This window comes from Pezoporus flaviventris, unplaced genomic scaffold (genome assembly GCF_033815535.1).
Source record: "Pezoporus flaviventris isolate CSIRO_AGI_PZ_B2104156 unplaced genomic scaffold, CSIRO_AGI_Pfla_v1 ptg000066l, whole genome shotgun sequence".
Taxonomy (NCBI): Eukaryota; Metazoa; Chordata; class Aves; order Psittaciformes; family Psittacidae; genus Pezoporus; species Pezoporus flaviventris.
In genome coordinates this window covers 14,084,594-14,109,082 of record NW_026892614.1, presented here as the reverse complement: position 1 = coordinate 14,109,082, position 24,489 = coordinate 14,084,594, and the positions used below count along the sequence as shown (strand labels likewise).

Below are 24,489 nucleotides of genomic sequence, written 5' to 3'. Positions count from 1 at the left end.
AGGTGGCCCCTTCGTGGCTTTTGGGCAGGGCAATGTGTTCAACCGTTTCTTCAGTGGAAGCCAGAATTACCAATGCTTTATGGTGCAACTGCCACCAACAAACATTCCCCACTTGGGCAAAAGATGGGCATCCTAAGCTAAAACTTGGTTATACACAGGCCTGTACAATTACCCACATGTACTGGCATCATCAGTGAAGTCATTACTTGAGGCAACAGAGGTCTCAAAACAGTAGTTTGGGTTGGGTTTTTTTTCCATGCATGTAAACCTGTTCTATGCGAGTGTATATATACATAGGACATACCTGTTGATTACCTCAGTAATTTCAGCTTGCTTTCTGTAGCTCTGTCACAATCCAGAGAAGGTGGATCGGAATCAAGGGTTTGAGGATTGCAGGAATTCCGGAAGAGGCTGCTGGGTGACCGCAGTGCCCCAGAAAGGCACTTGCCTTCCACTTGCTTCTTCCTTTTTAATATTTAAAGTTTCAGATATTTTTACTAAGCTGTTTTTCAGTCCACCGCTGTTAATTACAAGGATAACCACTGTAAGTATTAAAGTGTGGCTTTGTGATGTCTTAGCCACTCGGTTGAACAGTATTATATATGAAATTCAAACTATTTTTCCTGTGCATTATTTTTATTTTACATCTCGATTTAATCTGCAACATAAAAAAAGCATCTGCCTTCACATTCCAGCACTACAAATACAACATGACAAACTATATACATATATACAGGCACCCACCCCTCAGCCTGCACAGCTGTTAATAAATATGTATTTTACATTTAGCCAGTAACTGCTGCTCAGGGTTTCTTTCCAGATGCTCAGGGGCGAGTTAAACATCGCTTTGATTAGAGGGTGATGCATTCACTGTATCAAAAGCTAGCAAAAGTTGCTCCTTTGATAACAAAAGAGACAGCCAGTGGTGATTAAAACAAGCAAATGTTCTTGGGGAAGTGTTTGAAGCAAACAGCAGACCCTGATCAAAGCACACATAATGTAAGCCACACAAGGCTAGTAGGAAGGAATCCTGTTCTTTGTTAGACCCGCACACACTGTCAGAGAAAATGGACAGCTTTTGATACAAAAGCCTTTCTTCAGGTCTACCACTTGCGCTAAAAAAGTGTCTCCCTACCTATGTTGCTTTGCTAAGCCAGTACTCCTGCTGCTACGGCAGAGGTTAACTTTTGCTGTCAGACACGACTGATGCCACGCTGCCTAACAGTTTAAGGGAATCATCTCAGATCTTAATTATTCCAGTACAGAAATGCAGCTCCCAAGGATAATTTATCTGAGTTATTGAAAGAGAGCTCTGTCAGAGGAAAAAGAAAGAAGCAGTTGAAAGATGTATTTGTTAAAGCCCAACACTTCTGTTATGACAACGGCAACAAACTATTTTCTGACATGGTAAAAGTTCCCATAAAGTGAAGCTGTCTGAAGTCTGTCTCTCACTCTCTGGCTTTGTGCAACTTTATTCCAGTGACTTCATATATTTATTTGCTTCTTAATCTGTATCTATGCATCCGTCTGCCCTATCTGACTATCACCTGCCTGACTGCTTGCCTGCCAAATTGAGATTAAAAAACCCCTTCTGCCACTTCCTCCCAAGAGCTGCAAGACTGACAGAAAGCACACCTGAGAGCAAGCAGAGAGCTGAGAAGGGCCCTCTCCAGCTCCCATCTGCAAGGGTTTCACTGCTTCCCAGCTCTTCCTCATCTCTCAGCAACAGCTTCCTCCACCCTGAGAATCTGGGGTCTCCCCTGGGAAGGAGGCTGAGCTGATGATAAGAGCCTGAGCCACATGTGGAATGGCAGAGAGGAAACCGTGGGACAGGGAGGAGAAGGAGAAGGTCATTAACCAGGGTGAGAATTTCTGCAAGGGGAGCATTTGACATAGAGATGGGCAACAACTCGGAGAAGAAGGAGCCTCAAGTTCTTGCTTGGGCTATACAAGGACATAAAGCAGATTTGGGGTTTGGAATTGATTTATCCTGACCATGAGCTGGGTACCTTGGAGAACTGTGGGATGGGACTGAAGTGGGGAGAGGCATGTGCAAGTCCTGGGAGGGGAGGGTGGCTCTTCTGTGAGAAGCTTGTTTGAAACTGCCTCCCCTTCACATGGGTGTGTGTGTGGAAGAAGCAAGACAAGGACAAGAGGGACAAAATGTTAAGCTAAGCCTCTATTTTTATGCTACTGAAGTGAATTTTGAAGCATTTTGACTGAAGGTAATGCTGACATATGCTCCAGTTGCAGAACTACCAGTTTACTTCCAGACCGTCTGTGATCAGAGAACATTGTCACCAGCCTGCTCTGCTGCCAAACAGGGTAGCAGGAGTGTGACAGGGTGGCTGACTAACTTCCAAATGCTAAGGCTTGCCTCTAACTTACTCTTTTCCTCCAGTTTTACAGAAGCAGGCTGCCAGTTTGTGATGGCAGTGCCTTGAGCAAGAGGACTGTTACTGCTCTTGGGATGCTGGCTACTGATGCTGCGCACTGCTCCCAAAGTCTCATCACATAGCAATCCATGAGGAATGCACCTTCATCTGTTTCCTCAGGGGCTGTGTTTTCTCAGTCTGTATAATATTGTGTGAGAAGCTGCTGCAAAGTCCTCTGCAAATGTCACTTGCACTTTCCTTGTCAATGCAGAGCTCAGCTCTTGTTACAGATCCCGGCTGTGTACCAGCAGGTACCTGTTTATTCCTCTTACAGACAGATACGATACATTACAGTACACTGTGTACAAGACTCTCCAGAGAGCACATATATAGTTTAACAATAACACATCACCAAATGTATTCCCTCTCAGAGACAGAAGAAGAAACAGTATTTCCCAAAACAAACACAACCCCCATCTATGCAACCCTTCTATATCCCTGCAGCCAAGAACCTGGTGAAAGAGATGAAAGCACCTCACAGACCTTGACTGAGTATGACATGGCACAGAAGGGGTTTTCACTGGGAATGTTGCATAGCTGTGGCACATCAGACCTAGGCACATGGTTTGTAACCCCTCAGAAATGTCCGTCAGTTACTGCCCATCAGATTGCTCACACTGCAAACCATCAGATGGTTTTGACAGCTGTGTTCTGCTGAGACTGTAACTTCTCTGGAGACTCTCAGGCGTGATGCCTGAGTAGGGGTGGGGTAACTCACGTATACATGGGTAAACATAGAAAAGCTCCAGGTAAAGGTGCAGAGATGTGAATGGAAAAAATAAAAGCTTCTCACTACATACATTAACATAAGTTTGAGAAGAAATGGGCGTATCAGGCACTCCCTCCCCACCCCCCCCCTGCCCCCAAATGCATTTCAGGATAGCTGTTCTCGTTTTTCTCTTTTCCCCCTTCTTTTGGCTTCTCCCTTCTGCCTTGTTCACCATTTCCGTAACTGTTGCAAGGGTGCTATTTTTCTCAGCACTGTTTCCAGCAACTTTTTATTTCCTTTTGCCGCATCTTTCTTTGTATTTCTTTCTTTATAGCCTCACTGGTTATACACCTCACCCTACTGCTGGACCAATATCCCCCAAACTCACATTGCATATTTGCTTGTTCCTCCCCATTATCTTTGCTCCAGCCAAACCCCCAGTGACCTCTGAACTCAGCTTCTTCTTCCCTGCAGAGGTCTTAACCTCAAAAGAGCCTTTTCTTCTCTCATTACCTTTTTATCATTACACTGCAACTTTTTCAATGTCATTATCTCTCTTTTCCACCACCAACACAACCATCTCAAAGCTACCCGTATGCTTTTAATTCCAGCCTCTCCCGAGACTCTCCTCATTGAGTTTCCCATAAGAATCCCTGCAAAGATCACAAGACCCATAGGAACCCCTGCCAAAGTGATGAAATATGCATTGGCTCTACCTGTGCTGATGCTGATAGCCCTTTGGAGCCTCCCATGTCAATCACAAACTCTGCTGTTCACATGGTATCCTGCAAAGATGATAAACTAAGCACAGACTCCTGCAGAGAAAATAAAAGCCAGAAGGGCTCCCCTGGTGCTTCACATTACACTGGAACTTCAAAAAGGCAGGGATAAATACATTCAACCTTTGAAGGCATGGAAGTGCAGCAAATTGTTGCAGAATGACTCATTTAAAAGATTTTCAGAAATGTGAAGGAAATACACAGCACTTGGTTAAGACACAAGAGTGATGCGGAGCAGAGTGTTATAAAACTTAGGAAACTGCATAGGGAAAGGGGGAGATCAGGTGTCAGAGCCTGGAAATTCAACGTTAAGTTACCACAACCGCTGCGTACATAGGCAATCAGGACCAAGTTGACTTAGAAAGGCTTAAATCTCTCTCAGCACCTTGCTGCCTCAGGCTTTCTAATAGTCAGTGTTTGTCCCTAGACTATGAAGTATTTGACACCCTAAACCCTCTGTAGCTTTACCAGTTCTTTGGCCCGTATTGCCAATACCATTCTAAACTAGGTCTAGCACAATTTAAGTTGCAGACGACACACGTAAGGGAATATTCTTGCACACAGGGCTGCAGTCTTTTTGCAAATTGTAAAAGCTTAAAGTAGTTAGCAATTTCCCAGGCACTGACATCAATAAATTATATGAGGAAAGCAGGTTGGAAATTAACTGAATCTTTGGATGAAGTACAACAAGAAAAGGAGGGCAGGCACTGCTGCTCCTTATCAGAGCAAGGACAGGAGAAAAGTCTGGGATCTTCTCATGGCACTTTGGGCAGGTTGTTGGGTACAGCCATTAGCGCGCCCTGGGGCAACGGTGCTAAACAGATTTGAGCTCTTTCTCCTTCCAGCAGGAGGCAGCATGAACAAGCAGCACCTCCAGCCTGTTCACGGATGTGTCCCTCCTTCACGGTCTAACTGACCTGGGACTTAAAACCCCATGACACAACTACTGACGTTCATGTATGCACTTCATTTCACACTAGCAAATTTTGCAGGTGAAGCTTTTGCTCAAGACCGATGGATTCTGCTTCAACTGTCTTAAAATGTGGCTTGTTTTCTCTAAAGGTGCATTAAGTAGGTCTGTTAAAAAGACCATTAAAGGTCTATTTAAACTAGGTTTGCATACAGATTCATCCCAACCCTACCAGTTGGATGCCAGCACCTGTAATAAATGTTTGGAGAGATGCAGAGCTACTCTAGCTGCTCCAGCCAATAAGTCAGATTTATTAGAGGCTTGGCTCAGATGCCTGTATACAAATGCCCATAGTATGGGGAATAAACAAGAGGAATTAGAGATGTGTGCATGGCTACAGGGATATGATATCATTGGCATCACAGAAACATGGTGGGATGGCTCCTGTGACTGGAGTGTTGGAATGGAAGGTTATAGGCTCTTTAGGAAAGACAAGCCAGGCAGATGGGAAGGGAGAGTTGCTATTTATGTCAGTGATAGGCTGGAGAGTATGGAACTCTGTCTGGGAAGAGGTGATCAGTCAACAGAGAGCTTGTGGGTCAGGGTCAAAGGGAGAACTGCAATGGGGGACATTACTGTGGGGATCTACTACAGACCACCTGATCAGGAGGACTGTGGATGAAACCCTCTATAGACAGACAGGAGCAGCCTCACGCTCACAGGCCCTTGTCCTCATGGGGGACTTCAATCACTCCGATATTTGTTGGAGGGATGGTATGGCCCGGGCAGGAGGTTCCTTGACCATGGTAGTTGTGGAATACAAGTACAAATGAAACAATGCATGATGATTGAGCAAAATTACTATATGACCCATGTTTAAATGTATATAGTTGTACAGTACTGTAAACTGGGAGGAGAGGAAGAGGCAGGAGGAACAATCCTTTGGTCAGGCTAGGCTGCCTCTGCTATCTGAGAGGATAAAATTAAGACAGTAGGGCATTGCCAGGCTGCACTTCCCCTGCCATCTGAGAAGAGCCCAAGGGGAGTGGCACTGTGCTAGCTCAAGCTATTTTCCTTCCCATCTGCTCAAGCTGATTTAGAGAAGTGCATTATGCAATCTAACTGCTCTGCTATGCTGAGGTTCAAATGGATGTGGAATTGAAATTAACACATCTAGGAGAAGTTTTGAGGAAAAAGAGTGATTGTATCAAACTGGGCTTTTCAGTCTGCAAGGGTAAAGGTATTGCTATATGGTTATTAAAATACTCCAACAAACCAAGAAACCAATAAAAAAGAAAAAGAAAAGATCAGGGGAAAGATGAAGATTAATACTAAGAAGGCCTAAGTATGCTCAATTGTATCAGCAAGGAAGAGTAATAGCATGAAAACCAGTCAGGACAAGACTAAAAATACATTACCTGTACAGCTTGGGTGTGTGGCAGCAACATAGTGATGTTATCATACACCAACAATCCAGGGACCGGTCACCTGCATTCTTTCAGATTGTCTCATATCACTGCCAGTGTGGGAAGTACCATTTGTAAATCACATCTGAAGTGCTTGCCTTCAGCTAAAAAGTAGTTAAACATTTTACTGGCTATTTGTGAAATAAATTTGTGATAAAACATTTTATTAATATTTAGTTTAATGAAGTCCTTCTTCAAATTTCCTACATTTCCTGTGTTAAAATTATCTGATGGTGTCCTTCACACACCATTGTCCTGGGTTTAGCAGTAGCAGTCAATTTTTTTCTCCTTCTTAGTAACTGGTGCAGTGCTGTGTTTTGACTTTCAGCCTGGGAACAGTGCTGATAACACCAATGTTTTTAGTTGTTGCTAAGTCATATTTACTCTGACCAAGGACTTTGTGAGCCTCATGCTCTGCCAGAGAGGAGGGGAAGCCGGGAGGAAGCCGGGACAGGACACCTGACCCAAACTAGCCAAAGAGGTATTCCATACCACAGCATGTCATGCCTGGGGGGGTAACTGGGGGTTACCCAGAAGGGCATGCTCTGCTGGGTCGGGCTGGTTTTGGCAGGTGGTATTGTATTCTCTTCCCTTGTTATTTCTCTTATCATTATTATTATTGGTGGTAGCAGTAGTGATTTGTGTTATACCTCCAGGAGCGGGGGGGGGGGGAGGAGGAAAGAAAGAGGGAGGAAGGGAGGGGAGTGAGTGAACAAGCTGCCTGACTGGTTTTAAACCATGACAACCATCATTCTTGATCCTTGTTTATGTATTATGCACCTCCTACCTCTTTTTGGTAAATCAGTATTGCTCTAAGGACCTAGCTTCCCTACAGAAAAGGGTGAAAGCAAGTTTGCTCTTCAACTCTTTTCTAACACAGTCAACATTCAGACACCACAGACATTCAGAGCAGGGAGAAGTGGCTGGTCACAGTGACCTGTGCTACGAACCGCTTCCAGCTCAATCTAGCCTTGTTTCTTCTGGAGGTGAAGAAGAAACCCCAAACCCAATCACTACACTGATTCAACAGTACTATATGAATCTATCTCAGGCATTATGTCACAGGTTTGCATTGGTCCCTAAAAACCCAATTTTTCCCAAGAACAGTCTGAGTTTTAGTGCAGGAAGATTAACTCTCACCCTGAAGGTAGTTCAGGATGAAAAGCTAAAGAGGCCATACCTCCCTAGACAATACAGTTACATCAAAAAATCCCCCATATGCATTGATTTGGCTTTATTCTGTGCTGTGTTTATATATTACAGACAGCTCTAAGAGTCACTGCTGCTGCTGGGATGGATTTGATAATTAAGCTGCTGCCTACACTAAAAAATTACGTAAGCTCATCTTTGAGGTTGAGTATCACTTCCTCAATGAGCAGGACACGCACAGGCCTTCAATATGGAGCCTAGAACCCAACCCAATTCCCTCTGCAGCTGAAGTCAGTGGACAGCCACTGATGTCCATAAGATCTGGACCAAGCTTAGGAATGCCAGAGGTCTACAGAACATATAAGGAAGCATCCTCCTATGAAAATACAGGAAACTATCTTAAATTGCATGCTTCTTGCAGTTCTTACTAGCTAGGGCTTTGCTGATATTTCATTAAATGAACTAGAATTAAAAGCAATTAATTTTTGGAATCAAGTCTAGAGCAGAGACAGCAAAGTATTTAAGTTCTGAAATGATTAAAAAATCATGGTATTTATAAGTTATTACTTTTTTATCTTCTGATCTGTGACTGCTCACCACAGTGATATGAAATTATCATCTTACCTCTCTGTCTCTCTCTGCCTCAAAGCAATATCAGAGCAAAGAATGACTCAACAAGAATAAAACTGTTAGATATAAATGGCCTCATCAAAAGAGCGAGTGCCACAGGACACAAGTAACTTGTTTTCAGAGTACTGACAGAATTATGTCGATTCAATTCTAAAAATGTTCATAATCATTGAAACATAAAAGAACTCATTCTTGTTATTTTCTGCTTACAGTTGAAAATTTATAAGAATTGTAAGGTACCTACAAGTTATTTCAGGCCACTGATACCTAAAAAAGTTTTGAAAACTCATAATTAATTAAAAAGCAACTGCACTCGGAAAAAAGACCATATGAAAATGGTAAGGTGAACGCAAAGCATGCATACAAAGAAGAAGAAGGAAGAATGCATAAGGAAGAAGTTCTTTACTGTAAGAGTGGTGAGGCACTGGAATGGGTTCCTCAAGGAAGTTGTGAATGCTGCATCCCTGGCAGTGTTCAAGGCCAGGACAGAGCCTTGGGTGACATGGTTTAGTGTGAGATGTCCCTGCCCACAGCAGGGGGGTTGGAACTTGATGATCTTAAGGTCCTTTCCAACCCTAACTATTCTATGATTCTATACCTTGCACTCCAAATCTTATTTCTTACACTGTAGGGGTTTGTGGCCTTATATAAATTATATTTGGTTTACTCTGTCACAGCTTCTAAACCAAGAAGCTGTGAGAGTAAGTAGAGTGAGAAGAAACAAGTTCCTTTTGCCTGCCAGACCTGTAAACTCAAGAGCTGCAACAGATTTCCACCACTTTTGTTTCACTAGCACTCTTTAGGGATGCAAGGAGAAATCTAGTTATTGATGTGCCTTAAAACTGACTTCTATTATGTATTTTTCACTCTTGCCTACATTTATACATCAGTGCAAAGCTGGTAGTTACTGATGCACAAAGCATAGAGGAATAAACAGGATTCTATGAAACAATGAGCTTGTACAACGTCATGTTACCAAAAGTTCATTTCCATGGCATGTGTTGGGCCCCTATTCAGGCAGTCTTTGTAGGCTTCCATCTCTCTTGGCCAATTCAGCAAAGGCAGACAAAGCATCCTTTAGTTTGCCTTTGCCCAGGCAGAAGGACTCATATTTTTCCAGACTTGCAAAAAATACTTTAGAAATCCCTTCTCTTTCCTTCTAACTTATTTGCATTCCAGTTTGCTCTTATCAGTGACTGATTATGGCTGCAGTGATCAGTTCGACCTGATCTCATTTCCAGCTGTTTAGTTTTCGCAGCTTCCTCTCTTTGTGGATATTTGTCGTCTCATTTCCCCTTGCAGAGGTTTTAGTCTTTTGTTTTGTTTTACTTTAGTTTTTGTTTCTTTTTGCAACCTTAACAGATACTTCAGGTTGCTTCTTGGTTTAGGCTTGCTCTGTACCATGCTTCAAACAGCACCGAGTTGTTAAATGGCAAAGAAATTACTTGATTATAGGATGGTTTGATCCTGCCACATGTGCAAGTTGTCTCCAACCATATGACAGGTGCCAGGTATGCACAGGAATTGTTGCACTCCAGCATAATGCCCACCTGGCAGTGATGGCTGTCGGAATACATAGCTCTTCCCCAACAGCTCTGCCAAGGGACAACAACTGTGAAGAGGGGCTTCAGGGAGGGAAGATGAACTGAGCCCTTGGATCCCCCAGTGCTCTGCATGTATATCTCTCAGTGTACACATCTGTCTGGGACAACAGTGCCTGGCTGCAATAAACTGAGAAGCGTGATTGTGCTGTGAAGCACACAAGAGCTCAGCACGTGATGAGGGGAAGCATCCTCCCTCTTGGCAGGCACAGCTTGCATAGGACTAAGAGAAGCAACCACACAGTTTGTGGGTCCCAAGAGGGGCATTTCTAATAGAAAAGGAGGGAAAAGAGGTGGATAGGCTTTTGAGCTATTTGAAATGTGAACTCCTTAGATAGTGTTTCTCTGACAGGTTCACATCAGGTAAAAATCTGATATCTGAGGTACTTACATCAATAAGTTATTTTCAAATTTCAATACAAGTTTGCTGCATGTAATATATTTTATTTTTAAATATTGACATTATTTTGAAGTTATTATTTGCCTATAGCCATTATAAAAGTTGATTGCCCATACTAAAAAGGCTCAGTCTTATTGCTGTTTGGGTGTCATATACTAAAATGCTGCAAGAAGCGATGATCATAGTTCAGCTAGTAGAACATCTGCCTCTGAGTCAGTAACTACCGAGTGCCCATGCACTGAATTTAGAGGTCACTGGGCTGCTGAATGTGCTGTTCTTGTATGAAATATGAAACAAAAATTCTAATCACTTGTTGGCTATTAAATAACTGATGACAGCTTTCATCAGAGACTCACAATAGCTTTGCTCCTCTAACTATGCCAGGTAATTACATTCTCTCTACCTAAATGAACTTTCAATTACAGAGAGTACTTTTCTCCTCTAAACTGTTTAGAAATAATGTTATGCACTGCTAAATTATTGACCTTGTCCCATCTCAGAGGAGGTTCAATTTCAGCACAAGACAAAAAGATCCAGGTACATACAAGGACATTCCGCATAAGCTTTGTCCCAGCCTTGATTCAGCTTCTGGATGCTATGCTCCTGGGATTGCGGAAGCCTCATCCACCCTGTGCAACCCCAGCTGCTGGAAGGAAGAGGCCCTACTGAAACGTACTCATCGCTCTCCCCTTCTGAGGGCAGGCACAGGAGCACAGGCTGTTTGCACCACCAGGCAGTACTCCTGCTGTATGGGACAATGGTATTTGGCCCAGCTGAACTGAAGGATATGAACTGGGGTTATTTTTATGGCCTCAGTTTTGCATTTTATTATTCAGCAATTCGGTTCAGGCACAAATCTGTCTACTTCCATTGTAGAAGGTAATTTTTCAAGAACTCAGGCACACCTGAATGTAAAATTATGCCCCCTTCCCCAGCAAGTATTATAGCCATTCACAGCTGAAGAGAAGGGTTTATCCGCTGAGCAGTGTAATCTGCATCTATCTTATGGAAACATGTTGTCCAACAGATTTACCCATTCAGCCTGGAAAAAAAAAACCCTCATATATACATTTACTAAGGGATAACACACAAGAAAGAAGTAAGAAACCTGATCTCCTTATTAACATTAGTTGAACATAGTAGTATATACAAACTCCCATGTTCGCTTCCAGCTGACCCTTTTTCAGAGAAATAATTATTTCTTTTAAAACAATGATTACTACTCCTCAATAAAGCTTCAAGGCAGATATCAAATAACTAGAAAATCTGCAATATTCTGCACCCTGCAAGCAAAAATCCTTCTTGCACACCCGCAGCCATCGCTGCTCAGTAGAGCTTGCTTTCTGCCATGCAGTTTTGCCTAGAGATTTAGAACGCCTGTCATTGTTACCTCAAATGACCTTGGCCCAGCTTAGACAGCATCCTCCAGATTTGACCCCGATGCAGCTCTCACAAAAGGAAAGGACCTGCTCAGTGTCACTAGGATAATGAGACAAATACCTTTAAAGCCTGGAGCTCTGATCCCCTGGCTATCTGCTTTCAGTAATCAGATTCTGGAAAGCTGTTACTGTAAGTCTAGTCGGTACTGGTAAGAGTAAGAAGCACAGTGTTGTGAGGCCAACAAACTGAACTAACAGCAGAGCAGCAGTAATAAATGTCCCCTCAAGTCATCTTTTTGAAGAGGCAAATGCTTATCAGAAATATATTGAACCCATAGGAAAGGGGAGAAAATATCAAAAGGCACTTTGAAGTCCTTTTCTTTTGTACTTTTGACACAGTAAAAGGAAAAGAGAGATGTTCACAGTCAGTAAGAGGTATGGGTATGAAGCTAGTTTATTACATAATTATCTCATAAAACTGCTGTGTTCTTTCATGTCTATGAATTTTCACATACTACTGAAATTACTCATCACTAGAACCTGCCATTTTTTCTCATTTCATTTTGGGGGGACTTGTTTTTACCAGTTGATATGAAACACTAAAATGGTTTGCTTTCTTAATTGCCACAGAAGTCCTGCAACAAGGACACATTGCAGGAATATGAATCTGGTGTGGTCTAATCAACAACTCTTTATTTTCTGCTAGAGTTCACATAATGGGGAAGAATCTATGAGACAGGAGAGGTAGGGGAAAAAGACTAATTTAATAATGTGAGAGACAAAGTGAAGAAATTTTAAAACCAGTGTGGCAGAGCACTGAGTGATGTACTGTGGAGAAGATTCTGTTTGATCCAAGGTTAAACAGAGATGTGAACAAGCCAGACTTTGGCATCATCGGGGAAATAAATGGTTGGCTACCTTAACTGTAAGTCCCACCAATTTATTATCAGATCAAGCCCTTATTTCTCCTCAGCACGATCCTTCCTATGATCCTGAACCAGAATTTCTGCTATGAAAGTACAGACTTGACTCTTTATTTCCCCTTTGCAACACAGATAAGCAGCAGTTGGTAACTGATTGAAATGTAAAATAAAACCCAACAAAAACAGAGAGAGATTGGAATTAGATCCTTCATCACTGCAGAAATGCTACGCATAAATTAGTTCAAAAATCCATAGCATACTCATTGTGAAAATGAGAGAAGGAACAGAGCTCTGCTTTGAGTAGCTGCCACTTGCAAACAAAAAGGGGGAAAAAGTATCCTACATGCATATTATTGCTGGCTGAAAGATGCCTTCAGTGGTGAAACAGATTCTCACACACTTACAGATCTCTACAGACCAGTGCTTCCATGTAACCCCTGATTCCTGCTTCCTTCTGAATCTACTGCCCTTGCTCTGTCCAGTCCCTTCCCTATCCAGATCCCCAGATTTCCCTATTTCTGTATTTCTAGCAGTTAGTTCTGGACCCTGCAGACAAAGGCTGAGGTGACCTTCTTGGCTATCTATGTGGTAGCAGACCTATAAAAAAGGTAACCCACTATTACTCCTGTTTACTCAAGTAGCTTAAATAGGAAGATCTCTGCTCTAAATCTCAGGATACAGCTTTTCTAGAGACCTAGCTGGAAGCCACTGTGATATGATATTGTGTTTATTAGAATTTATGTGAGTTTTCACCTTTTAGGCATAGACATGGAAATATATCTGGGGAAAAAAAAAAAAAGTGCCAAAATTAGGACCTCACCATTTTTACTTAAAACCACTTCTCTGATGAAAAATAATGCCTAGGAATTGAATTACCTTTAGCCAAAAATCTGATTTATTTTAGGATATGCCACTATGTGGCGTTGTATATCAAGTGCCAGTTATACCCAGCATCTTCTAAATTCTCCTTAGCCAAAGGACCAAATTTCACATCATTCCCAGAGCACCACAGAACAGTGTAAGAAACAGTGTATGTTCAGGCATTCTGACTACAGCATTAAATGTAAGAGTGAAGCATGCATCACTGATTATTAATTTGTCTTGCATACACCCAGTTTGTGATGCATGGATCCTGACATGTCCTGGACAAACAATCCTGACTGCAGGTGTACCCAATGAGAAACACCTCGCAAACACAAAACTGACTAAAAAAGGCAGATGGTACTGATGGATGAGCTCTGGTGCATCTTGTTTGGCAGGCAAATTTTACAATACCCCTGCTGCACAGCAGACAAAATGTGACATGAGCCATATCACCACAAAAACCTGGAGCCTTACTTTAAATTTCTAATGAAAGTGGCTTGAAGCAGAGGTGCACGTCCTTCTGTCAGTTCTGTTGGGTGGAAAATTATCCCTAGGAATCACAAACCAGGCACTTCAAATTACTAGGCTTTTTCACCATGACCTACATTTAGCTCCCCATGTGCTGATTCCAGTGTGGATAACAGTACCACCTTCAGGCTTGTCATAAAGAAGAATTCATTTACAGTTGTAGATATGCCAGTTGTTAGATGGGAAAGCATCACAGAAAAGGCTGTAGGATACAGCCTTAATATATCAATTCAAGATACACTATAATACATACAGGTCAGCACATTTGGAAAGAGGAAAACTAGTAAAAGATGTACGAATGATCAACAGGCATTGTGCATCCCCCTAATGAATGAGGAAAGGAAAAGCCATCGCGCATGAAGATGTAAATTAGAAATATATCATAATATATCCTTCATGTAAGGAAATGGTATGAGACACCTCTCTTCTGGCACTTCCTAATGCTTTATGACATAAACTACATGCATTTCTATTGTGGGTTTTTTAACTAACGCCCTTAACAAAGGACAGATTAGACAAGTAACAAGTTTCTGTAGTTCAATTCTAGGAACCAACAAAGACCAAGAGGTTTACCCAGTTAATGAAAGCTTACTCTGTAACCAAGACTCCAGCTTCCATTATCACTATGTTATAACTAGGCCAGACTAAATAAAGCAGTAGATTTAGATTTTAAAGGACAGTTATGAATTTAAGATGAATGAAGGCTAAATGAGGTTGCCAGCTGAAAGAAGGGTCACTGACAGCCCAAAAAGTCTTTTTTTATTTCAGATGATAAAGTTGGGCAGTAAGCCAGCATAAAGATTTTTGCAACAGTAAAGATATGGCAAAAAGGTGCCTAGAGGACCCAAGTGTGAAGAAAATGCATATAGAATCTAATGAGATCAGGAAAGTTGAAAAAAATAATTAAGATAAGCTGGTCTAGATAAAATAAGAATATTCATAAGCTTTTCCAAATAGCTGTCATCTGGGAAAAAAAGGGTGTGGGTTGGAAGGAAAACAATTAAATGTATATGCTAGTAAGCAGGAAGATAATAGTGCCTAGATCCTTAGGAAACGGGATCAATATTTTTGCTGTCAAGTACCTTTGGCCTGGAAAGGTACTTTTAATCTACAACAGGGGTGGTTTTAAATGCCTTTAGATTCATAAAAGCTCTCAGTACTGTTTTACTTTCCACAACTGACTGGGGCAAAAGTGGCATCATGAAAAACAGGGGAAAAAATATCTTCTTGATGCCAATGTACAAAGCACTGAAAAGCACATCAGGCTTTCTGAAAAATCAATCCCTAAAATAGCATGTAAACATCAGTAAGATTGGCAGAATCTTCCTCCACTGTTTTAAACTCCATGGTTTTAAAACAATTGTCACAGAGTCTGATGACATTTAAGCCATGGAAAAGCCATGCAAGCCTGGGAACAAAACTGAAACCAGTGTAGAGGCTTAAATCAAAATCATTGTATCTGGTTATTTCTTGAAGAGAAAACCCCACAAACAAAGCATGGATGTGGCAACATGACTGCACCTTTAAACAATCTGGCTTTGCAATGACAGCATGTTCCCAGAACTCCAGTTTTATACCCTGCTTCGATTTGGATTTTGAATGATTCAGAATTACTGTAATTTACTCAAGAGACTCCAGAGATACAAACATGTCAAGCAAAAATGGGCAAAAACCTAAAGGCATATATATGCACTCACAATTGACAGACCAGGGTTGTGTTCCTGTGATGCCAGAGCTGAGGCCACACTGGCAACTTCAGGGACTCCCATGACGCATCCCCCCTGCCCCTGCCCCACATCCTGCATCATGGCACCCTTCCTATTGTCCGCTCACATCAGCGTGTGGGAATGCATACAAGGGCATGTAGTGATAAAGACAAGGGGGAATGGCTTTAAACCAAATGAGGGTAAATTTAGACAAGATATAAGGAACAAATTCTTTACTATGAGGATGATGAGGCGCTGGCACAGGTTGCCCAGAGCAGCTGTGGCTGCCCCATCCCTGGCAGTGTTCAAGGCCAGGTTGGACGGGGCTTGGAGCAACCTGGTCTAGTGGAAGGTGTCCCTGCCCATGGCAGGGGGTTGGAGCTGGATGATCTTTAAGGTCCTTTCCAACCCAAACCATTCTATGTTTCTACAATTTCTGTAAGCCAGAGAAATAAACTGCCCTATGAATAAACCTGGAACAAAAAGAGAGCTGTCTCTCATACTGAGGTAGCTGATTCACAGAGCAGATACACCAAAGTTTGTTTAGTTGCAAAGCCTGGAGATACAGACTTTTGATACAACCTCTGGCTGTAATGATGCAAAGGGAAACACCGTGATAGGAAACGGAGAACAGTTGGTGTTACCAGGTGACTGAAATAACACCATCACCAAGGAAGAACCGGCTACCCTTTGCATTTAAGCAGCTTTCATGCTTCTTTCACTGCATTTCACGGTCCCCTTCATCCCGGCACCCCTAAAGGTTATGTCTCGTCCCTGCAGCAGCCTTCCGCTTCCCCAGCCCCAGGGCATACGGCCGCCTCGGGGTGCTTCTGGCGAGGCTGCAGCTGGAGGCATGCCGGCAGGCAGCCGAGCCTTGCCCGAGGCGACGCGGCCGCCGTGCTGCACCTCGCCTCGCTCAGACAAAGCAGCCGTAGTGCGGCGACAAGGCCCGCCCCCAGCGCGTCCAGCACCCGGCACCTGCGGCCCGGCCCCGCCGCCACGGCACCCCCCCCTCCGCCAGCCTCGCCACTGGCTCCTCCGCCCCACCCGCCGGGCCTCTCCCCCCAGCCTCGGCCCCGGCCCGTAGGCGGGGCGGGCTGCGGACGGCACCTCCCGCAGCGGGGCCGAGGCGGCTCTTTCCGTCCGTCGCTGCCGCAGCATGAGTGGGCCGGGGCTGCTGGGGCCCGGTGGCGGCGCGGGATTGCCGCCGCTGCCCAAGAGCCTGAGCGGGCTGCTGAACTCCTCCTCCTCCGGCGGCGGCGGCCAGGGCGGGCGCTGGCGGGACCTGGAGCGGCTCTACGCGCAGAAGTCCCGCATCCAGGACGAGCTGAGCGGCGGTGGCCGGGGCTCCCCGCGCCCGCCCAAGCCTCCCAACCTGGACGCAGCGCTGGCCCTGCTCCGCAAGGAGATGGTGAGAAGGGTGGGCTGGGCCGGGCCTCCGCGGCGGCGGCAGACGTGGCGGGCGGCGGCGGGGGGCGCTGCCGCCGCCCAACGGCCTCCCGGGGCCGGAAGGGAGCCCGGTCCCGGTGGCGGAGCGGGGGGCCCCGGTGCGGCTCCGCGTAACGCGGCTCGGTGCTGCCGTTGCGAGGCCCCTGACATGCACCGGTAACGGCGTCGGGGGACAGCCCGTTCTGGGTCTGTAATGGTGGGGCACCTCCGCCTGCGGGATGAGTGGCCAGTGGCATCCCTCTGAAACTGACACCCATCTGACAAGGCTGTCGGTAAAACAAATAAGTGGCAGCCCTGATTCATTCCGTTCAAGCGAAGCGCAATTAAACATAGTTTTCTGCAGGACCGTGTTTTGGTTCTGCGGTGCGGCTTTGCTGGTGAAATCCCTCTGGGACACGCGGCGCACCTTTTAGCTAAACACTAATTTGGGTGTTGGTGCTTTGCTGGTGTCAGCTGCAGTTGTAATGAGTAATAATAAGCTAAGCATTCTGCAGTCGGTATTCTGAAGCGTAAAATGTGATCTGGCTGAAAGTCTGCCTGGTTTAAGGCTGGTTTTCTCGTGGTAAAAAGGTGTTTGAGCAGAAGAAACTCTGTGGAAAGACTCTTCTGTGGGTTTGGAGGGACAGTGTAGCGTGCTGAAATCTTAGTCTGCACCAGTGTTTCAACAAGTAGCTCAAATATAGTTTGAGATAGTATTAAAACTCTGTATCAGGACTTCCAGTTTGCACTGAAGCACAAGTGGTTATCGACCGCTGGGGCTTTTTTCACCAGTGCTCAAAGGGGAAACAAGGATATGATCTTAGCTGTCTTAATCCTTTCCAAAAAAGCAGAGATATCTCATTATAAAAGTCTAATCTATTTTTCCTAATGGAAAAATCAAATGAGATGCTTCTTAAGACGTTTGATAACTGGAGTTCTCCTTTAATACTTCTTTATCCTTGGTGATAATTTGCTAAAACTCTTCTGAAGAAAAAAATAACCCTTGAACACATCAAAGACTTTCAAGCAGCAGTCTCCTTGGTTCCAGGTGTACTTTTTTGTGGCCTGTACAAATTAGAGAGACTCTTGTATACTAATAGGCTGCCTTTCATCAAGTAGATAATAGCACTTTATTATTTATACTGAACACACTTTATTGCAGTAGTCAGAGATAGCATTTCTATTGAGCTTGCTTTAGATTTCAGTAAGAGAATGAGGAAGAAATGCATAGCAGCATCTTTCCCTGCATGATCAAGCAAGGTACTATGTATGTAAGTTTTTAAAGATGAGAAGGTGGTGGATTTAGGTGCTTTGGAGGGGGAGGAAAGAAAGGAGAGGTCATTTCAGACCTGTGGTCCTGAGGAACAGAGTTGATTGTGTGGGGCTTTGCATTACAGGTTGTCTTTTAGGTGCTGCAGTATAACTCGACTCAAATGCAGGTTGGCTGGGATTAAAAACTTAACGATTGTGCTAGCAGGCTTGGACGTTTCTTGAGGGTTTTGCTACCTTGGGGATCATACTTGGAAGTTGTGAAGCGCTAGAGGCTTCATTTTTTCTCAATAGACTTCTCTTGTTTGATTGACACAGGTGGCAGCTACAGAAAAACAATACATTAAATGTAACTATATGGGAACTATTAAGGCCTGCTAAGTAATTCTGCTGAGCAATTTCTCTCTTGGAGGTTGTGCTTGGCATAAAACTGCACTTCACAGAAAACACTGAAGTGCTTTATGGAGCTGAAAAGTGAGAGCTGCTGGTAAAAATGCTACCTCTCCCTCAGGAGACAAAGAACCAGTCATCAGTCTCCAGGTTGAGTTTTCTGGCTCAACTCACTCCTAACTGCTCTTTGAGCAGTTCTTCACCACTGTCTTGTCCCTCAGACATTTAGCTTTGATGCAAGTCTGCCTGGTGGGTCTCATGTTCATATGTCATAGCATTAAGTTCAGCTTCACAGCATACTTTCTTACCTGAGGCAAGCACTTTGTTTAGGTGGGGTAAGCCGAACTTCATCAACTGACACCTTCAAAGGCTGATGTTAAGACTTAATCCTTGGGCAGATAAACAGTCATTAGCCCAACGAGTCTGAAGAAATTACTTCAGCACAGCCAGATGGAGGGTATGGGATATGGTACAAATACTTCCCTTTTATTTTTCCTCCTGCTATCTTGGTTGGTTCATTGGCTTTTGTTTTACATTTTTTGCAGAAAGAAAGCACAAGTGCTTGTTTCCCCTTACAGAATAGAGAGCACAGAAGAGCAGCATATGCTTCCTGCTTCATGCTTAAGGGACAAGGGGAGAGAAAGTTGTGTTTGTGACAGAAGAAAATGGAAATGGGTGAGAAAGGTAGCATAGACCTGAAAGGCTTATCAGTAACCTCCTGGCAGCTAGTGCAGTGTTCCACAGCTTGCTCCATGGCTTGTCCTGAAGTCCTGAGGTTTGGTCTGCATGCGACATCATGGCTATGTGACCTCACCGAGCAATTTGTGTTGGTGTTGAAAGACAACATATCCCGTTCTGAGTTGGAAGGCTGTTGTGGTGTATGGTACTTCTTGTTTTCTCTCCATCTTGCATCTTCAGAAAAAGGAGCTGGTACAGTAACACCAAAGGAAGATCTTCATGCTGGCTTCTTGTGGTTTTCTTGTGTGCTGAGTATATCTGTCCTTAGAAATCAGACATGTAAGGACACATTTTTGGGGTAAGAATCCTCTATACCCTAGTGTTCTGCCTGCAATAAAGGCTACTAACGTTATTTGATGAAACTGCATCTCACTAGTAACAGCCTATTGGCTTAACACTGATTTGAAAATTGAGGCAGCAATGGCTGTTTCTTGAAATGTTGAAGTGGGTAGTGCTTTTACTGCAAGACAAAACCTAGATTGAATTTGATCTGACTTGGAAGGGTAACAATATCAAATGGACAATTCCCTCTTTATTGCTAAGAGAGGGAATGACTAGCTTTATTTTGCTTTGCGGTGAGACATTCTGGTTTTATACCTGACATGAAGATGCAGGCTACAAGGTAACCTTTTTCTGAATGTTGCCCCAGATCTTTAATTAGCTCTGGATGTAATATTTTAGAAGTTTGGGGACCAAATTAACAGCTGCTTCATTGTAAATCAAACCTATGCTTGAGTAGCGCATGAAAATATTCTGAAGATTTGCAGGCTACAGTGCAGGCTCTCATCCTACTTCTACTTTACTTTTGCTGCCTTCAAGTAGCATGCTGTATTGTGCTAGACATATCTAGCAGTGTCAGATGTCTATGTATGTCAATACAGAAAAGAAAATTCTAGTAGAAGATACTTAGCTGGGAAGTGGAAAGCCAGTCAGAGCTCCATTTGCAGCTTTTAATACAGGCTGTTTTAAACAAAACTAGCGAGCCTATGATACTGTGTGAGAAAGATACGTGAAAGTCACACAGTGTTACTAGAAAATTATGTCCTCTCATAATGAGGAATGTAATTTATGAATTTATCTGTAATGCTTCAGATAGGAATGAACTGCTGGGCAATGTAATACAGCAAAATTCTGAAGAACACTTTGATCCTGTTTTGCTGTGTCACATTGTGTTGTTCCTTGTTCTGTTGCCCAGTTTATCCCACGGGGACTCTGTCACCTTAGGAAATGAATTCTACTTCCATATTTCGTAACTGTTCAAGATGGAAAGAACCTTGATCCTTTTGTTAACAGTGAGAGATATAGAGCATTGTATTGCCAGGAAGCTCACAATTGTAATGCTGTTTGTGTGAATTCTTCCCCCCATAGGTTGGCCTTCGGCAGCTAGATATGTCATTGCTGTGTCAGCTGTACTCCCTGTACGAATCCATTCAAGAATACAAAGGTGCCTGCCAAGCTGACTCTAACGCAGACTGCACGTACGCGATGGAAAATGGTTTTTTTGATGAAGAAGAGGAATACTTCTAGAAGCAGGAAGATTCACCTCCAGGCTGACCAAGGTTCTTTGGTCCTCTCCCTGTAACCCACCTCAGCAAGAATGACGGAGCCTGTATGGATCCCCCTTCCTGAAGAGGAGCACCCGGCTACCCCAAGTTGTGTTAAATTCGCTTATTTTAACAGGCTGTCAGTACAAGTTACTCATGCAAATACCACTTGAGGAAAGTGCTGTACTCTTAACTTTTGAAGAGTCCTCAAGCATGCTTGACAAGAGTTTTCAATTTAATTTGCAAGGTGGGTGTTTTCAACTTCAAACCTTGGTAGCTTATAACTGGAATTTTAATCGCAGAAGGCAGCAGCAACTTCCTGAGTTGTAGTAACTTTTTGAAGGGGAGGGAAGCCTCTGCTGTGGTGTAAAATAGGTGATTTTTGTTTTGGTAGCAGTGTTAATAAATGCTTTTTGAACAGGCATCTGGATGTACGCACATCCTCAGCTCTGCTAAGCTAGTTCTGCTCTTAACAGCTGTATCCAGTTTTGTACTGGGTGGATTGTTTACACAGTTTATTTTTTTTTTTCCTTAAGCTAATTTTTACTTTTCCTTATTTCTAGCTTACAAGCTGTACATGTTATCGGCAGGGTTCTTTTCTGTTGATCTAATTCATGTTCTTGGTACTGCCACTTGGCATTAACTTTTATACTGTTGTCTGGATTTCTCACATCAACATAGCTCTTTGACCTGCTAAACTCTGTTCTGAAATGGTTTGCTTAGCTTTTACTGAACTGCATAGTAAAAGCACAGATTCAAACATAGTCTGTCTGCCACTGTGTGGCTTGGGATAACATTGAACTCTTGTGCAAGTGTTCTCGATCATATGAAGAATAAGGAAACCTCTCATATGACACAATGGGACAAATTGCAATATTTTATACTGGGTGAACTTTCTTTCTGTAAGGTAGACTGCAGCTCTTTATAAAAAATGCAAGATAAGTATTTTGAGCACATACTTTGCATATGTTAAAACTTTTTATACTAACTTGTTCTTTGAACTATAACTTATTTTTGTTTTCAGAAGTTGCTAAAGCACTCGGTTAAGTTTTTATTATTTCATAGTGTGTAGATACAATGCTTAATCAGCTTAGAAAATGAGAATTGCCAGCTATTCGAGTCTTCACCCTTCTCTTTTTTTGAAGTAAAATTGGCTCCCAATGCAATTTTCATTCCTTAGCTTTAATTCTAAAGATTGCTGTAAAGCACAGTGCCTGAATCTTGACACAAGCTAATAATTAAGGGCTTATATCTCAAAGGGTTTCTGCATGGTTCATGTCTGGCATGCATACAGGTTACAGAAAGAATTGGAGATCACATTCTGGGGTAGCGCCTCTCTTAGTTTTTAGCAAAGGCTAGGATGTTGCAGTGATAAAAGCCAAGAGACTTTTAGGGTGGAGTTTTTGTGCATTCCCTCTAAACCTGTCTTATTTTAGTGTAATTTAAAGGCCACAAGAGACTGTGCTATAATTGTGTATAAGTTCTTAATCTAGTCTGTGGCAATGGTTGGAATTTTCTTTAATGTTAATTCTGGTCTAATTACTTCAGTCACCCAAAATTAGAATAAGGCAAACACAGATAATCCAAATGGCTGCATCTAAATTTAAAAAGTTGTGTGTTTGTGTGTATATACACATATGTCTGCATACAACTTTGACTTAAGAATGTATCAGCTTTGGCTATAATTTGCTGTGCTTTTTGTATTTAGATGAGGCTTTCTGTAATCTGTTGAAGTACTGATATTTTCTTGCTCTTCCCCCCAAAATAAAAAGCATGATGTTTAGCATAACTTTGTTGTGTGTATTTTAATTTACCATTTCAGGGAAACCAAACCCTCCCCCCTTCCCAACTTTTCCCTCAAAAACCAAGGACTAGTGTCACCCCTGGATTGAAGCAAGCATTTTAAATTACAGTGGAAACCATTCTACCTGCCCATATTTGGAATGATAATTTCATCCTTTTGTGTCTTAATTGGATTTTACTTTTTTTTTTAATTCAACAGAGAAATCCTGTCTCTAGTAGAATTAAAGATTCTGTTTTGCAAATCCTTACACAGTGCCATTCATTAATAGTCCCACTGGTGAGAAGGGATTTGAGCAAGATTCACGGTACCTCTCTTATATAAATGAAGCTTAAGAACATAAATAATTTTGCCTTCTAATTTTAATGCAGCATACTTGTGAGTTGGAGAGCATGGAATGTTTGGCTGGTATTTGCTGTACCAAGAGAAGCATAAAAGGCATCACTCCACAACATTATCTGCACTGGAAAAATGGATAGATTATTAGGAACTCCTGAGTTTTTAGCACCTTGTCCCATTTAATAACATCTTCTTGCATGGGAGAGAAGTTAGTCTATATTCCAAAGGCAAATTCAAACACTGGGAAGGTTGGCTAGCTAGACAAAGGTTTTAAAACCAGTAAATTTGTTATTAGGTCAATAAGCAATTGTTCCAGAGGCAGATTTCTGTGCCTGGTGTTTCTGTTGTGAGCTCTATCTGTTTACCACATTATAATCATATGAAGTAGGGAAATTGCTTTGAAAGAGAGGTGCTTGGTGAGAAAGTATGACTTAAATACTGAGTAATTGTTACATGCAGCTTCAAGTCAGAGTTTGGTTGAGTGCATGACAGAACAAGCTGTATTACTAAAAAGCTTGCTACCCTGGGTCCAGACCACATACCAGCATAGCTTTCCCATTTTTACTCCATAACCCCAATTTGAATTACACATAACCTTTTAAGGATACCTTTTAAGGGTATAACAAAAGAAACTCTTTCAAACTTCCCTGCCCAGTGAATACTGCACAGTTCTTTCAGTCCCACAGCCAGATTAGTACTGAGCGGGTGCAGGAAAAAATGGGCTTACAAGGAGACAAGGAGTCAGGCTCCTGCTGCTCAGGGACAGAAAACTGAGTACACAAGTTGAGAAGGCAGTCTTCCATGGATAACTCTTTACTGGCCTTTGTCCAAAGGGCCTACAAATGTGGTAAAGCAGTTAGAAATAAAGAATTATTGGGTCTGTGCTAGCTATATTTGAAGATATTTTTTTTTTAACAACATTCCACCCTTATTTTATTGCTATGACAACTGTAGAGTCATACAGCCACAATTACATTACAGTCTAGTCCCTTGGAAATGATCTGTAGTCTACAAAAAGAGCAGAGTCTGGAAGAAGTGCTCTACTCTGGAGAAGGTAGGTGTCATAAAAAATGGGTGGCTGACGCCCTGGCAGCTATAAAAGATGAACATTTAGGTTCAACTTTAGCTCCTGGTGTGTTCAGCCCTTTTGATTGCAAAGGGGATGGACTTTGAAGCAGGGATCTTTTTCCTGAAATTGGAACTGATGCTTGAACCCTTATTTCCAAGACTGTGGAAGAGCTGCATGGTATCTATACTAAGATACAAGAGGTATTCAAATGCACACTACAAATGTTTTCAAAGGTACCACATTGTAATGCAGTGAAACACAGTAGGTGATTGTTTAAATAACTTGTGAAAAAGATCAGTGTTGCTCGCTTCTAAGAAACAGTTTTCTGATAAAGGTGGGGCAAAATTACACTTTATGGATAGCTTGGATTCAGATGTTTGCTAAAGTTGAGTTTTAACTGAAGAGTTTAAAGTTGAGTTGTTTTACTAAAGT

The 24,489-nt window shown here is 42.7% G+C and overlaps 1 protein-coding gene and 1 long non-coding RNA gene across 3 annotated transcripts; one reads left to right on the top strand and one right to left on the bottom strand.

Moving 5' to 3' along the window:
• Positions 1-16,728, bottom strand: LOC133278493 (uncharacterized). 2 transcript variants are annotated; one of them, XR_009746572.1, is made up of 4 exons: positions 16,590-16,728; positions 6,252-6,403; positions 3,861-3,929; positions 1-2,887 (listed from the first exon to the last, which is right to left on the bottom strand). It is a non-coding gene; the product is annotated as an uncharacterized LOC133278493 (long non-coding RNA). The 2 variants fall into 2 exon arrangements; XR_009746573.1 differs by lacking the exon at positions 16,590-16,728 and adding an exon at positions 13,851-15,555.
• FAM89A (family with sequence similarity 89 member A) lies at positions 16,517-22,637 on the top strand. The gene is made up of 2 exons (XM_061471322.1): positions 16,517-16,890; positions 20,673-22,637. The coding sequence occupies exons 1-2, from the start codon at positions 16,639-16,641 to the stop codon at positions 20,829-20,831; spliced, it is 411 nt and encodes a 136-aa protein (XP_061327306.1). The 5' UTR covers positions 16,517-16,638; the 3' UTR covers positions 20,832-22,637.
• The last annotated feature ends 1,852 nt before the right edge of the window (positions 22,638-24,489 follow it).

Coding starts and splice junctions, on each gene's coding strand:
- FAM89A (XM_061471322.1), top strand. CDS start 16,639: ATGAGTGGGCCGGGGCTGCTGGGGCCCGGTGGCGGCGCGGGATTGCCG. Junction 16,891..20,672: donor CCCTGCTCCGCAAGGAGATG/GTGAGAAGGGTG, acceptor TTCCCCCCATAG/GTTGGCCTTCGGCAGCTAGA.